The 16,616-nt window shown below is 45.4% G+C and overlaps 1 protein-coding gene across 1 annotated transcript; it reads left to right on the top strand.

Annotated features, from left to right (window-relative positions):
• Positions 1–5,034: 5,034 nt before the first annotated feature.
• LOC112877795 (dirigent protein 21-like) lies at positions 5,035–5,740 on the top strand. The gene has a single exon (XM_025942163.1). It carries the CDS (start codon positions 5,035–5,037, stop codon positions 5,533–5,535), a length of 501 nt encoding a protein of 166 aa, XP_025797948.1. The 3' UTR covers positions 5,536–5,740.
• Positions 5,741–16,616: the final 10,876 nt, after the last annotated feature.

Raw genomic sequence — 16,616 nt, 5'->3', positions numbered from 1 at the left:
CTATGGAATAAATTGGGTACAGAATTATTGTTCTCTACAACATGTCATCCACAAATAGATAGGCAAATGGAGGTGGTCAACCACACTTTGGGCACCATGTTGCGTGCAATTTTGAAGAAAAATTTGAAGATGTGGGAAAAATATTTGCCTCATGTGGAATTTGTATACAATCGGGCAACACATTCTACCACCAAGGTGAGTCCTTTTTAGGTAGTGTATGGTTTCAATCCCCGTGCTCCTATTGATATCTTGCCTTTACACTCTAGTGCGAGAATTCATAATGATGCTAAAGAACGTGCTAATTTTATTTTGCAAATGCATGAGACCACTAAGCACAACATTGAAAAGATGAATGAAAAGTATAGGGTTGCTGGTAGTAAAGGTAGATAAGAACCAGGTGACTTAGTATGGTTGCACCTAAGAAAGGATAGATTTCCAGATTTACGAAAGTCGAAGTTGATGCCTAGAGCTGCTGGTCCTTTTAAAATTATTGAGAAGATTAATGATAATGCATATAAGCTTGCATTGCCTCCAGAGTTTGGGGTTAGTCCCACCTTTAACGTTGCAGATTTGAAGCCCTACTTGGGTGAAGATGATGAGCTTGAGTCAAGGACGACTCCAATTCAAGAAGGGAGGATGATGAGGACATCACTCCTTTAGATGTACACAACAATCCTCCAATGAGCATTCAAGGTACAATTACAAGAGCTCGCGCGCGACAATTGAATTTAGAGATGAGCTAGTTATTAAGCACTTCTTTGTTTTGTTTTGGGAAATAGATTGCTATCTTATTATTATGTTATGATTAGGAACCAAGGGGAGAATCAGTAAATACTTAAGCAAGGGCTTGGAGGCGTGGTGGACCAGCAAAGGAGCCCAAGCCGAGCTGGAGGCCCAAACCAAATCGACTTCGAGGCCGTTTCGGAGTCTAGGAGCGGTCTGCGCTAAAACTGGTCTCACGGTTGCATACGGGCTCGGATTTGAGCGTTCTTTATATGTACAGAAACTTAAGAAGACAACGGTTCCAATGGCTCTGGTCTCAGGCCCAAATTTGTCTAGATTCGTCAGGAATTGTCAAAGGAAATTGACATCCAGAATCTGATTTCGGTGCTGCGATGCCGTATTTTGGCCTTTGGGCCTTGTACCGTGTTGTAATCCATTAGGGTTGTGTCCAGGAGGTTTTGCATGACCCTAGACTCCATAAATCACTAGCCGCTGCCCAAGATTAGGTTTTGGGTTTTGCTTTAGATTAATCTGTCTTCGAACAGTCACTATTCATTGGTTTGTGAAACCCCAACTTCGTGTGCTTAATCATTCATCTGCAGTTTGTCACTTTCAATTGAGAGCTGCATTCTTTCGAGTTCTTGCTTGTGTTCTTCGTTTCGCACGCAGCGATTAGTCTTCTTGGTGAGGTCAACTGGATTGTGACACGGTTGATAACCAGAGGTGGTGCTAAGATTGTAAGGTTGAAGTCTGCTGACTTGAAGCCGGATCGGTGTATCGCGCTCCACCAAAACGAGAGCTATCCTTCACCTGACGGAAGATCGGGCCCCTAGTTCACATCATTGACTTTTCAGCTGTGAGAGAATGTCACGCTTTCAAAAATTATTTTTTATCCTTAAGTCGAAAATATAGTTGTATTCCATTCGAGGTGGGAGAATGTTCACAAAAGGTCCTATTCTAGATAATAGCAAAAATAATGAACAATAACAGATTAATATTTCATTTCAGAAACACCATTCCTATATTCTTCAAGGCGGAAGATGACTAAAAGAAAAGCAGGCTTAAAAGGTTGCCAAATCTGTTGTTGGTTTAGAAACCAAACAGGAAAGACTCCTTATTTTTTCTTGGATTAGGACAGAAGAAATTGCATTGTTTTAATCATTTTGTGGATAGAATATTGCTTCCCTTATCCCCTCTCCAAAATTTCAATAGTGTGCATAGGAATCCATATTGTGTTATCTTAGCATTCCATCAAATAATTTTGGGCATGGAAACAAATGGATTAAGAAGTCGCTTTTATGTTTGATGAAAAGAACCTGCATTTAGTATGCCTTATTATCGCCAATGGAGTTCAGCAGATTACAATATGGAAAATATTAGGAACAAGATTCCAAGTTTAAGGTTCACAAAAATCAACCAAGGCAAAATTACATAGTCTGAACATGGTCTGAGCTGATGGAAAGTCTGCCTACCATCCTCCTCCAAGATATGACAGTATTATCTTTCCTGCCCTATATGGCGTAGAGGCGGAGGGCTGGAGGCGGAGTCAATCACACCGAGAGCTCAATGTTGCACCAGATAGCGGAGGTCTGCATGGATGCTGCCAGCAACTGCGATTGCAGTCGGATTTTCCTATAGATGTTCCTGCTAAGCCGGGAGATGCTGGTGAAGCGAAGTGACGATATCAAGGTGTCGCTGCAGTGTGGGGAGAGTGAACAGCGTGCTATCATAGATTGTCCCCAAAAATTCTCAATAAAAATGCATGGATGTAGAATTGGTAAGCTTCTACGTTGGTGGTATACAACATGGTCGTAGAGCTTACCGTTTTAGAGGCCGAACATTTAGCTGAACACCTTGGAGGCAGCTGAGGCAACGTCGGCTACATCAGCTTCATCCTGGGGGAAGGGGGCGGCGCTGCACAGGGCCAGCAAGCTAGAAGGTGACAGAGCTGTCGTCACAATGATTTCCACCCGCTGTCGTCTGGTGGAGGGAATAGACCACGGGGAGTCGGGGAGGAGAGCAGGGAGGAAAGGGAAGGGGAGAGGGAGGAGTGGAAGAGCCACAAGAGATTGAGGCTACGGCAGGGAGAGCTGGCAGCGGCAACCCGTCGGGCGAGCGCGGATCGGTGGCATGGAGAGCGATGTGAGTGCTGTGCACATCAAAAGGCGCAGGAGAAGCACGAGCTCTCCTCCTGCTTCAGCTTCGAGCAAATGCGACTACTGCGGGAGGCCTGGGTGGCTGCGGGAGTTGACATCAGGCCAACGAAATCGCTGGGCGGCGTGGCAGGCAGGCGGCGATGGGGCGGCGGCCCGTGCTGCAGGCGGAGGGAGGAGCGGGTGGCGCGGCAGCATAAGAGCAGAGGCGGCGGCAGAGAGGCGGAGGGGACAGCGGCTTCGCGCGCGAGGATTGCGAGCGCTCTGGGTTGGTGTATCGGGCGAGAGACCCGCGCGCCGTCGTGCATAGATCGGTCGATATCGCGAGCTCGCTGGATCCAACAGTTAGCGGGCTAACAGGCGACGTGGCGCGATAGGTTAGATCGGGCGAGAGACCCGCGCCGTCGTGTATCCAACGGTCGATATCGCGAGCTCGCTGGATCCAACGGTTAGCGGGCTAACGGACGACGTGACGCGATAGGTTTGCCCGGTTTGGACCCAGGATTCAGGATCATGTTTAGAAAGATAGTTTCATTATATCGTTGCATACCATATGGCTGCTTCCACCTATCAACCACAATCACCAATTTCATTATTGTGTCCATGCGTTACCATCACATCACTGGAACATAAACATTTGTGCTGACACCTTAATATTTTTTTGGCCGGCCGTCGCCATTACCGACCGTAGGCACAAATGTCCCGTATCTTTATAGACGTTCTACACAAGCAACCACCAGCTCAAATCGATTTATACCGGTGGTTGCTTAAACGTCTACCAGCATAAATACGAGATATTTGTTCTGGCGATGGCTTATATCAACCCCAGCACAAAATATCTTTTTCTTAAATAAAACTAAATAATTATTCTTTTATGAAGTCGGATGAAGATATATTTTATATGAAAGCTATAGAGCTCGATGAGATCTAAAACTCTATACTTAACAACATTTTCGTTCAAGACTGTTTACTGGGCCAAATATTCATTACCATTTCTAAAAATAAATTTTAATTCTTATATCCAAGTTATAGACAATCTAAGATGAAAACAAACCTTATATTCAAGTTATATACTTTGCCAAGATCAAAAACTTTGTAGTTAACAAATGTTTCATCAAGGTCATTTATTAGGCTAAATATTCGTTACCATTTCTGAAATATAATTTGAAAAATAAATATTTGAATTTTTTAAACAAACTTGGATGAAGATGAACTTTATATGAAAATTGTAGTGCTCGACGAAATCTAGAGTTTTGTCAACTTTTTAATTTAAGATAATTTAGAGTGTCAAAGATACAATATAAGATTCGAAAAAGTGATATCAAAAGAATAGCATATGTTATAAAGATAAAATGTAATGCGTAGGTGAAATTGTATGGAAGAAACGGGCAAAGGGAGACGTCTCGGTTCGAACTACATACACCACGTGTGCTTGAAAAAATATCAAACAATGCGGGACTTGTGTCACATGGTGGGGTTGGTGTCGATGTCTTAATATGAAAAATATTTTTCATTCTATTTTGCATTTTAAAATTTAAATAATTAAAATTATTTTGTACTGCCGGGCAACCGTCAGCATAAATATATTTGTGCCCGCGTGGTACAACCATCAAAACAAATGTTGATTTATGCTAGCACAAAAGAATGCTGGCAAGTGCCAAAACCACCAGCACAAATACATTTTGACCGTTACTATATACAAATATTTTCTGCAGTAGTATCACTATCACATCCGATAGTGCTCAACCCTCCAGATCTAGCTAGCTGCATCTGATGTAGTACATCGGGACCATATATAAACACCCAAATATGCACATAACAGAGACATCCAAATGCACATATACGTTCCGAAGAGTGATGACGATAGATCACCTTGCTCTTTTATTCGCTTGTCTAGATAGGTAGCAGTACAAGCTGGATAGATCCGGTTCTGTCGCTGCAAGTCGTTCAAATATTCAATGGAAAAAACATGTACGGCGCCCCATCCACCTGCTTCCACATTCGATCGGTTGGTAGGCACAGCACAGCAGGTACAGCTCTCTGTCATTTTGTTTTTTCATCGATTCATTCTCCACCCAATTGCTCTCCGATCTGTATAATCGTGCCCACTGCCATTGCCAGGCTAGAGCACCACACCTGTCTCCCCAGCTCTCTCCTCATGGCTTGCTGGAAGCTCTCCTCCACGCTGATGGCAGCACTCCTGGCCATCGCCGCCGGCCCTGGGACGACGCGGCCAGTGGCGGTTGCGACGTCGGCCCACCTGCACTTCTACATGCACGACGTGACGGGCGGCCCGTCGCCCACGGCGGTGCGGGTGGTCAACGGCCCGCGCGGCTCCTTCGGCAACACGGTGGTGATCGACGATGAGCTGACCGAGGGCACGTCGCAGTCGTCGGCCACGGTGGGCCGCGCGCAGGGTTACTACATGATGGCGTCCGTGTCCAACCTGGAGCTGATGGTGAACATGAACGTCGTGCTCACGTCCGGGCCGTACGCCGGCAGCTCGCTGACGGTGGTGGGGCGCGACGACGTCAGCACGCCGGTGCGGGAGCTCTCAGTGGTCGGCGGCACGGGGCTGTTCAGGATGGCGCGCGGCTACGTGCTCTGGAAGACCGTCACCCCCGAGATCCTCGACCTCGAGATCTTCATCAATCCTTGAGATACCACTACTAGGCAATGCATTGATTCTGCTTTTGGATGTTGAATTCCCAAGGTAAACAGCTGTCTCTTAGTGTGTAGTTGTTTTATTCGGCATTGAAAATTCATTTGACAGCCTTTAATTTGTCATTTGCTACGGTCACGGAATAACTCTGACCCAATATGCTTCGTTTTGTACTTTTATGTATCAACAAAACAAAATTTAAAATAACACGATTTTTGCTCGAATGCCCTCACTAAAATTTCTCTACTTGTTAAGCCAAGTTCCTTTCGCAAAAAAATTAACATATATATGGGGTTTATTCAGCATTACCGTGCTGACATGTTAGATTAAACAAATCTTAATACAAACTGTGGATATTATCTACCAACTATTATCTACCAAAAAAAAGCTTTTAGGACCCGGTAAAATACTATTTGTAAGGGCGGATGCGATACCCGCTCATACTTTTCGTATCTAAAAATAGCTATTTGCATTAGCGGGTAACGCGCCCGCCCCTGTAAATGTATTTCTAGGAAAGGGTCACGCCCTAACCCGTCCCGGAAAATACATTTTCAGAGAGGGATCCCATCCCTAGAAATGGTATTTCCAGAAAAAAATTAGAAAAAATCGAAAACAGCAAAATAAAAAATAATATTCCAGCCAACTAGCCCCTCTACTACATAGGTATAATTTTTTCACAAAATATACACATTTGCATTAACCGAAATTCAAACCGCTTACCTCAAGCTTTGCACGTACTTTCCTTTTCACCACGCTATACAGTCACTTGCGACTCTATGAGGTATACCATACTTTTGTATTATATGAGGTATACCATACTTTTGTATTAACTCTAAAATCGATTTGTAGAAGCGGGTGACCCCATCACCCACCTCTACAAATCCGTTTTCAGGAGCGGACGATGCCACCACCCACTCTTAGAATGTTTGTCTATTTCATTCCGAAAATTCATTTAAATCTTGGAATATAGCAAAATAAATAAAAAAAGTGAAATTTCTAGACTATGGTTATTGTGAACCGTAGATATAGAAAAAAATATGCCAAGCATATATTAGTGTGTACAAAGGTTAAGATTGTGGAAATCTCAAAATATGACTTAACTTGTATGTATGAGATATTATATAGTACAACACAAATACTATAAAGTACAACAATTCAATCGTGGGTATCCTAAACAGTCTTAAATGGATAATTTATAAACTATAATAAAATTTTAGTTCTTCCCACTACAACTTAGATATGGAGCTACTCTACATCCGAGGTTGTATGAAAAAAATCAAAACTTCTATATTTTAAAATTAGAGAACTTATAATATTTTTTTGACTATTAAATGACCCCAAATGAAAATGTTATCAACTACAAAATTTTAGATCCGGTCAACCTCTATAATTTTGATATAAAGTTTAACTTCATCCGAAATCATATAAAAAGTTATGAATTTATTTGTGTTGGGCCATTTGTAGGGGCGGGTCATGCTATCACCCACCCCTGAGTTATGTATTTTTAGAGACGGGTGACGCAATCACCAGCCATGGAAATGGTGGAGCGGTGGTGATGTCACCTGCCCTTGGGAATACATTGATGACTCACACCAGAAACTATGACAAGGAGATCTTTGTCAACCCCTAACCCAACCTCTCGTTGTGCACTCTAGAATAATGTCGGACATGATGCCAGCGGATTCATCTATGAACTTAAGAAATACCAACATCTAGCAGCAGGGTCTTCGAGTTGACTAATCCATCCTGAGAAGGGTCCACCATATTGACAGCAACCTTTGCCGCATCCTCGAGCTCTTCAATCCCCTTCGGTTGGCGCTCATTGTCGCAGTTCAGAACCTTGATCTGGTCCATGCAACTGAAAAGTTGCTTGTCGGCGTCTTCAAGCTTCCTAGTGACAACCTTGTGTTCTTCAAACATATCTGCATGATTCATCCGAAAGTACTCAATCTCTTATTTGAGGAGCTCGTTTGCCTCTGAAAGGCCGTAAACAACATTCTTGCCGTCAATCAGTAAGTCCTCTTTCTACAATAACATATTATTGAGTTATGCGGAAAACGAAGGAAGAAGTACCTGTGCTATTCAGAGAAAACTACCCAACCACTGAAAACCTGACAAAGCAGTCGAGGGAAGATTACCTTTCTGCTTCTGGATCAAGGCTTTGTTTTTTTGGAGATTTCATCATATTTGGTCTGGATGCCCTGAAGCTGTTTCTGGTTCTCCACCTTGATGGTGTCGAGTTGCTTTTGAAGCTTGGAGCTCTTGATTTTTTTCTAAAGGGAGTTGATTCTCCAAGGTTTGTACTCACCGGAGACCATCATCAGCGGCATGTAACTTCTGGGATTTCTCCCCCAAGCATGTGATCAGGGCCTAGATATATCAAAAAGTGAAATTCAAGGCAAATTCAGCAAAAATATCCAAATCCACCATACAAGAGCATCTCTTGCAGATGGAACAGGATACATACCTTTGTGTAGTTGTATATGCGACGGTGCATATCCAACATGGTGCTCACTTGGTCTATATCCAATAGCGGATCCTCGACTAGGTCCGTGTTGAGAACGTGACCTGTTGCCAAACGAAGTAGCAGGCCTCCGGAAGTACCCGCAGCGCTGGTATCTTCAATATTCTGCTGCTGCTTATGGGTACTCGCCACCTCGCCCTCACGAATCAAGCGTGCCTTGGGAAGTGAGGTACCGGCGGGTGGGGGTGGCTCCATTGGCTTAGCTACGTCAAGCCTGTGGGCTGGCTCGGCCACCTTGGGCTCCTTTTCCTTGTCTCATCCTGCACCCGCCTCACCCTCCTGGACCTCATTAGCGGCGGGCGCAGGGGACTCCGTATGCGCGCGGAGCCAGCAGTGTGACATCAGCAGCTGCCGCCGCCGGTTCCGCCCGTAACGCTGCAGCATCGGATGATTTCTCCTGCTCGGGGCTGAAGTAGTTGAGGGCCTACAAATATACTACTCGAGATAACTTGGGTACCTACAGTGTGGATTTCTTCAAAACAACCTTCTTCGGCACCTTGAGCGCTTTTGGCACCAGAGGGGTACATCCAATACTCACGGACGCCAAGTCGCGGGCCGCAGAGACTGTACGCTCTGGCGTGGCTTCTTGTGTCGTTAAAGACGGGTCAACTTATTAACATCGGCCCGCCCCGATGCAGTGTCATCCCCGACTACTTGATTATCTTTACCTTGCCTCGAAGGCTCGGGGTTGTCATCAGCAGTACTGTAAGAACCAAAGTCAGTAATTGAGCAAGGATGAAATAAAGGCAGAGTTATCAGCAAGCATGCATACCTCAAATTTCCAGTTGAAGGGATTGGGCGGCGAATCTGCACGCTACTCCTTGGCTTGCGTGGGGGGCATGGGGATGCTACGCGCCTCTAAGACTATGAGGACGAACCCTCAGCGCCTTTGGCAGTAGCCTTCCTCTTACCCTTGCTTTGAAGTCGCTCGGCCAGAGTTGTATCATCATCTCCCGATGAACTCCAGCTTCTTCATCGGTTGGAGCTAGTCGACGCTGCGCAGCTTGAGGCATCAAATGTATCTGCACTCACGTTGTGCAAGCTTGATGTTTTCTAGCAGTAGTGGTGAACTCCTGTATATGTTTACATCATCCTCCAAAGAAGAAGGATAGCATCCGTCTTTATTTATCAGATCTGGGATCACTGAACTGCCCACGTGCTATAAAATATTCTGAAATAAGGGATGGAAACGTCTCGTACCTTATATCTGTTTTAGGACTCCTAAGCTAGTGTCGAGTTAGGATTCATGTAACTCTATCCCCCAGAGTATATAAGAGCGGGCAGTAACCCCCTCCAAAGCATAACGAATGGAAATCAATACAAATCAGCACACAGGATGTAGAGTATTACGCACATCGCAGCCCGAGCCGGTCTAAAGTTTCGTGTTCTTTGCATCTTCGAGTTTCTGATCTTGACAAGACGCTACCTACAACCTACCACCTTAGAGTATTTCTTGGTGGGTTTGGCGGTAAAATTTCGACAGTTGGCGTGTCGGGTAGGAAGATTCAGCGAGAATCCTCTAGTGAATTCGATGGACCCAATCAATTTCAGCTCTGAGCTCGCGTTTGAAGAAGGCGTGGTGATCATCTTCAACTCATGCATAATTGTTGCTCCAACAATGAGCAACAATTTTCTCCAGCATTGGAAGACGTGGTGCGAGATGCGCGTATACGTACACGTCGGACAAAAGGCTGGCCGTGATCAATACGCCATCCGTCGGCATCGAGCTGTACACGAACTCATCTACAACACGGCAACGTTCTCCAATATACTCCGTGCATGGAAGCACGGTCTTTCCTTTTTTTATATTCATATCCTTATCAACTATTTTATTTCCCTGATCATTTTAACTTTTAACGTGATGAGCACGTACTGCTACTAGTCTCCTTGTTTGCAGTAATTGGCTAGTGGGCATGGCACGCACGTGCAGCTTGTATACAAGCATCTACGCTGACTAACTATGCAGGATGCTAGCACGTGCAGCTTCTAACCGTGCATGCAGGACGGATACCATACATGCAATTTCCATTGCCATACATACCCATGCATACAAGAGGCCGGAGAAGTACGCACGCACGGACCGTCCTCTGATCAGGCGCCGCCCGTGCCGTCAGTCAAGCCAACACAGCGGAGATGCGGCCACCGTCTCCCTACCTCACTGATTCACCGACCTCGACTAACCAGTTCGACTCCAGCTCGCGCCACCGTTGCCAACATTGACTACTCGGCCCGACTTCAGCTCATGCCACAATGTCGACACGCCGCCGCCGACCTCTCGGGGATGGATCCTAAACTACTCGGTGATGAATTCTACACGATCAATAACTAGTTGAATAGACTCCAACTAGTCGGCTTCACCGACAAGTCATCCATAAATCAAGCTAAGTGACTTGTACCTTTCTCCAACTTATTCTCAACAAGATTCGTCATGCACCAACCACTGTTTTGTGAATGCTCTTCGACAGGAATTACCCTCGAGGGCTACACCATGATTGACTACTTTATGCACACCGCGCTCTCGCCGACTACTTTATACCAACGAGCATTCTTTTTGTCGCAACGACAACTACTTATTTCTACGCTCGTTTTCTTCTCTTAACGGTCGCTAATCTACTCGGATAGCAAATACCTTAATCCATGAAACCTCAGATCTTTAGTCATGCCTAAGCGACTCTATGCGCATACGGGATAAAGATCTCATGCATGCTATAAGTGAAGGTTAGAACGGGACTACGTGATTAAACGTAGCAGGTGGACTACCTTGGAGTTTTAGATGGCCTAAACAAGCTCGATACAGCATGTTTATTTTTACACCAAACAAATTTTGGTATCTTTGCATTATGCTAAATAATGTGTATATCTCCTATTTCAGGTCAACCTTCAGCGACGACTCTCCAGGACGCTCAGCATACCCTCCAGTGACTCCGCTAGCTCCCATGCCCGTGGGCTGCACGCCAATTACTACTCGATGCATCTCTAATGACTCCGCTAGCTTGCAAGCTCAGGGGCTGGGCACTAGTAACTAATCGACATGGCTACTACGACTCACCTGGCTCATAACATCGGGGGACGGACACCGCAAAAACTACTTGGAAGACTCGTAGAAGAACCTAAGAGGCTTTTGAGAATTTATCTCTGGAAGATAATTATTTAACCATTATTTCAAAGATTTTATCCTGAAATAAGGGGTTTTTCAAATTCTAACCCAAAGGTCTTATCTAGCCATTAAATTAGGGGTAAGATTTGTTTTGAGCGCTAATTTAGGGTTTGTTTGGGAAAGTTATTTGTTTAACCATTTTTTCAGAGATCTGATCCCAAAAAAGAGGTTTTCAAGTTTCAAATTAATCACTCTATTTTAACCATCAATTCAATTCCTTAAAAACATTCTACAACGCATGCCACGTTCTTTTGGATCCTTTTTCCAAATCTTGGGATTTGAATTCAAGACTCGGCGGCTACGGGACACATGTCATCATCGACTTGTTTTTGAAACTTATTTGGAAGACAAAGAAGATTCAAGATTCAAATTGGACCCTCAGCGTGATTCTTCGATTCAACCTAAGACTCGGTGGGCTACTCCATATAGAGTTTGATTTTCATCGCACCCCATACAGAAGATTATTTTTGAAGACTTAAAGCTACTCGGGGCATGAGCACCTAAGCCTCGAAACAACCAAGAAAGTACCGGGAAGACATCTCCAAGATGAAGTTTCAGAAGAACTCGAGGATGACTTCGGAAGTACTCAGAAGCCTACAGTACTCGGCTACAAAGAGCTCAGGGGCTTGTCAGACCCAGGACCATAGGACTGCCTTTGTGCTATAGAATATTCTAGAATAAAGGATGGAGCATGTCTCATACCTTATATCTATTGTAATGTACTAGGGTACGAGTAAGACTAGTCGGTACGAAAGAAAACTACTCGAGTAGTACTTGGGTAGGACTCCTAAAGTAATATCGAGCTAGGATTCATGTAATCCTGTCCCCCAAAATATTTAAGGGCGGGAAGGGACCCCCTCCAAAGCATAACCAATCCAAGGCAATACAAACCACCACACAAGACCTAGGGAATTATGCATATCACGGCCCGAACCTGTCTAAAGTTTCGTATTCCTTGCACTTTCGAGTTCCTAATCTCAGCGACACCCTACCTACAACCTACCACTTTAGGAATATCCCTTGGTGGGCTTGGTGGTAAAACACCGACAATCGAAGCCAGCACAATAAAAAAGGCAGTAAAGTACTCGGAGGAACGAAAACTAGCAACTTACTTATACCTGTTTGGGAGGGTTAGCCATGATGAACAATTGCGGGATGTATGGTACAGCATGTACATCCAACAGTACACGCTGCACTCTCTTCAGGGCTTCTCCTCCCAACAGCTCCTCCACAGACAATCGAGATGGATCTTTAATTTCCAGGTACTCAAAATCAAATCGTTCTCTCTTCTGCAGAGGCTGAATCCTCTTGGTGATCCACAAGTACATGACGGAGGCCCCGGTGACTCCCATTTCATTCAAAGCCTTGATTCGATCGACTAGCCCTAGGACTTGGTCCATATCAGTAGCATTGGGATCTTGGCTTCATTCAACTTGAATCTCGGGTGCTGTGTTACTCCTCTTCGGCAGTGCTGGTGTTGATGGCTAGTAAACCACGCATTATCTATCAACTTCTCAGTAATAAATAGAGCTTTGCACTATGCTCCATACATATTTTACTTATTTCTAACAAGTTCCACAAGTTTTGGATGAGTTGTGAATGCAGGGACAGGTGTACCAAAATTGAGGTAAAATGGGGAAAATCCCAGGCCGACCGGCCTCCACTAGGCCGGACTGTCGGTGTTTTAACACCTGCCCACCGAGGTGGTAAGTTTTAGGTAGGGTGACGCCGAGATCAGGAACTCGATGGTGCAAGCAACACAAGGTTTAGACAGGTTCAGGCCGTGATGTGTGTAATACCCTACGTCCTGTATGGTGGTTTGTATTGCCTTGGGTGTTGATTGATGTTTTGAGGGGGTCCCTGCCCACCCTTATATATCCAGGAGGACAGGGTTACATAAATCCTAGTCCAATACTAGCCAAGGAACCGTACTTGAGTATAACTCGAGTAGTTTCCTTCTGTACCGACTAGTCCTACTTCGCATGCGAGTAGAGTACAACACAGATAAGGTATAGGACATGTCCTATCCCCTAATCCTGTATGAACTACGTTATATACACAGTCCTGTAGTCCCGGGTCTGACAAGCCCCCGAGCTGTTTGTAGTTGAGTACTGCAGGCTCCTCGAGTACTTTTGAAGTAGACTTCGGCTTCTTTTGAAGCTCCATCTTGAAGTTCTTATTCGAGTACTTTCTTGGCTGCATCGAAGCTATGAGGTGCTCATGCCCCGAATTACTTCTTTGGTATGGTGTGCGATTGAAAAATCGCGCTCCATATGGAGTAGCCCCCGAGCCTTAGGTTGAATCGGAGAATCAGGCTGAGGATCACATTAGTCTTGAATCTTCCTTTCTTACTTTTCAAATAAATTCAAAAAATAAGTAGTCGATGCCACGTATCCCGCAGCCCCCGAGCCTTGAATCCAAATCTCCCAGGTTTGGAAATAAGGATCCAAAGGTTGTGGCATGCAGTGAAAAAATATTCCCATGATAAATAATTGGTGTGATGGTACAGATGATGGAATTTAGATTTAGAATTCGAAAACCCCTTTTTCGAAACAATTAACCCTGAAAAAATGATTAATCGAATATGTTATCTAAAAAATCCATCAAACGACCCCTCATCTTCCGAATATTCCTTGAGATGACTCTTCAACTTCGAAACAGTTAACCTGTATCCGACCGCTGGTTATTTAACCCCGCGATAACTCTGGGTAAGATCCATGCTTCCAATCTTCAATCCGCCAAGAATTTTCGAATCCCCAATCAGATCCGTGCTTCACCTTCATCCCCTTTGAGAAGCCCCAAACTAGCCAAATCTCTCCGCCCCTTTCTCCGCAGCCCCCGAGCTATTCGTGGCAAACAGATCTGGAAATGGCACCCAAGAGATCCAGCGAGAAGGATGGGAAGGGGAAGGAGTTGCAGCGGCCATCTAGGAAGTGGACTTACAGAAAGTGCTCCAATAATGAACTCATGAATCTTGTTTCCGAGGGTTTGCTTCAGGAGAAAAGTCTTGTCAATTGGCGCCCCTCTTTTTGCGAACCTCTTCCTATGGAAAATGTGGATGAAATCATCTCATTTTACCATTTTTCTGAACAGGGTTTGGCCCTCCCCTCTTGCTCTTTCTTCCGGGGCCTTCTTTACTTCTACGGGCTTGAGCTCCATCACCTCAACCCAAATTCAATTTGCCACATTGCCCTCTTCATCCACTTTTTCGAAGCTTTTCTTGAAATTGAACCCCACTGGGATCTTTTCCGGGTAAAGCCGCAACCCACCTCCAAAAATCCATCCGTTGTAGGAGGTGCCGGCATCCAGCTTAGACAACAAGCCGGCGATAGATACCTTTCCTACAAATTCCCCTCCAACATTCCTGGGTAGAAAAATCATTGGTTCTACATCGAAAACCATGTCCCCAGCTTCCTGAAAAATCCAATAAACCCCCTGTCATGAGGCCAGAGTGGAACATCGAACTCTCCAGAGGGGACATGGATCAAGTCGACGAGTTGCTAGCCATCATAGCAGCCCATAAGGAAATAGGAGTGACTGGTGCGTCCGTAATGTTTTCCTTCTTCAAACGCCGAATCCAGCCAATCCAACAGCGCCATACACTAGGCTTTGAGTACATGGGCACTGAAGATCCATCTAGGATGTGCGCAGAGGAGCTGACTGACGACACCACGCTCATCCGGGTCAAGCCAGTGCTGCTGGACGTGAACGTAGTTCCCTACGTCCCGGAGCTGTTTTCTGCGCAAAATCCTCCAAAACCGGTAAGTATTCGACTACATTTTGGAATAAGTTCTGCTGTTCTGCCACCGCTAACGGAAAATCCTCTGCAGGGACACAAAGAGTTGTACTGGAGCTATCCACCACAACCTGATATCCCCCAACCGGACCACCTTCTCCCCAGCACCGCAGCCGAAGCAAAAAAGGGCTCAAGCAGCCGAAGCTCTGCCCAACGACAAAACGACCGAGAGCGAGAGCCCCCGAGCGGAGAGAGCGGCTGAAGGGAAGGCGAAGAAGAACAACTCCCCCAGATCATCTGTGGAGTTGGCCGAATCCTTGCCATTGGTCCCCCGGGGTCGTCAGGTAGTGCGCAAACGTAAAGTGCATGCAGTCGAACCCCCCAGGTATGATGTTGCTGTTTTGTAGAATTGTCAAATAGCAAAGTTGTTGTAGGCTGACATTGTTTGTTTTGCAGTCCCTCAGCTTCTCCACCCAACCCCAAGTGCCAAAAGGTGACCGGGACCAAATTCGCTGGGATGATGTTCCACCAGGTGGCGCCGTAGAAACTGCTGGGACGGACCCATTGACTACCTCAGCAGGGCTGGTAACCATTGACGTGGCGGGTACCTCGCAACCAGCTGGTGTGACCCCGCCACCGGCAATGAGTACCATGGTTGAAAAACCATGGGCCCTGAGACTAAAGAAAGCTGTCATGAAGAAATCTTCGCTGTAAGTGTAGATCCTTTTTGCATAATGCATATCTTGTTCTTTTTGACTTGTGTAATAATATAACTAATTCTGCTTCATTAGGTCTGTGACTGCCATGAGGTTTAAGCCAAAGCCTGTCTCGGCTACTCCAGCCCCCGAGCCGCCAGCCCCGAGGAGGACACGACACTGCCCGACCCACCACCCCCCGAGCCCCAGCAACCCAAAGCCAGTGCCGGTGGTGAAGAACAAGTTGAGGCCATTAATGCCACTCCTACAAATGGCACAAGTAAGTGTCGGACCTGCCATGGCTAACTGCTTAGACCACAAACATCATGTACTGAATGCGTCTTGACTTGTAGGTACCCCACAACCACCAACTGAAGAAGCTACGGGTACCTCAAGGAACCATGAAGATCTGCTGGTGTCCGGGAGTGGATACCAGAACATCATCACCATAGATCTAGTGGATGATCCACTCCTGACGGTCAACAACATGCGATACTTCCACAAGATCTCCAAAGAGATGTACCAATATACCGTGGTAAGGAAAAATTACTCTTCTGCCATTATGCTTTGTTGAGTCATTTGTCTTAATCTCTCCCTTATGCATGATGTGGCCAAACTCTCACAACAGAAATCCGAAAAGCTGAAAGCAGTCATGAGTGGCATCCAGGAACTCCGAGCAAAGGATCAACGCATATCAGAAGAGAAGAATAAAAACATATATCTTCAAAGAGAGCTCGACAAGCTGAAGCTGGAGCGGACACGAGAAACGTGGCTCCTCAAGAACAATCTCCGCAACCTTGAGAAGGCCAACTCTAAGCTCCAGGAACAACTCAAAGAGTAGAAAAAGGCACCCGAAGGCAAGCCCTTTCTTCCCTCGAGTACTTTCTCTTAACAATTTATCTTGAATTCTAAAAACTATCTTCACTACAGAGCTTAGAAAAATCTTAACATATAAAGAAGAGCTGC

The sequence above is a fragment of the Panicum hallii genome, chromosome 9 (genome assembly GCF_002211085.1).
Source record: "Panicum hallii strain FIL2 chromosome 9, PHallii_v3.1, whole genome shotgun sequence".
NCBI lineage: Eukaryota > Viridiplantae > Streptophyta > Magnoliopsida > Poales > Poaceae > Panicum > Panicum hallii.
This window is presented reverse-complemented; position numbering and strand designations above follow the sequence as displayed.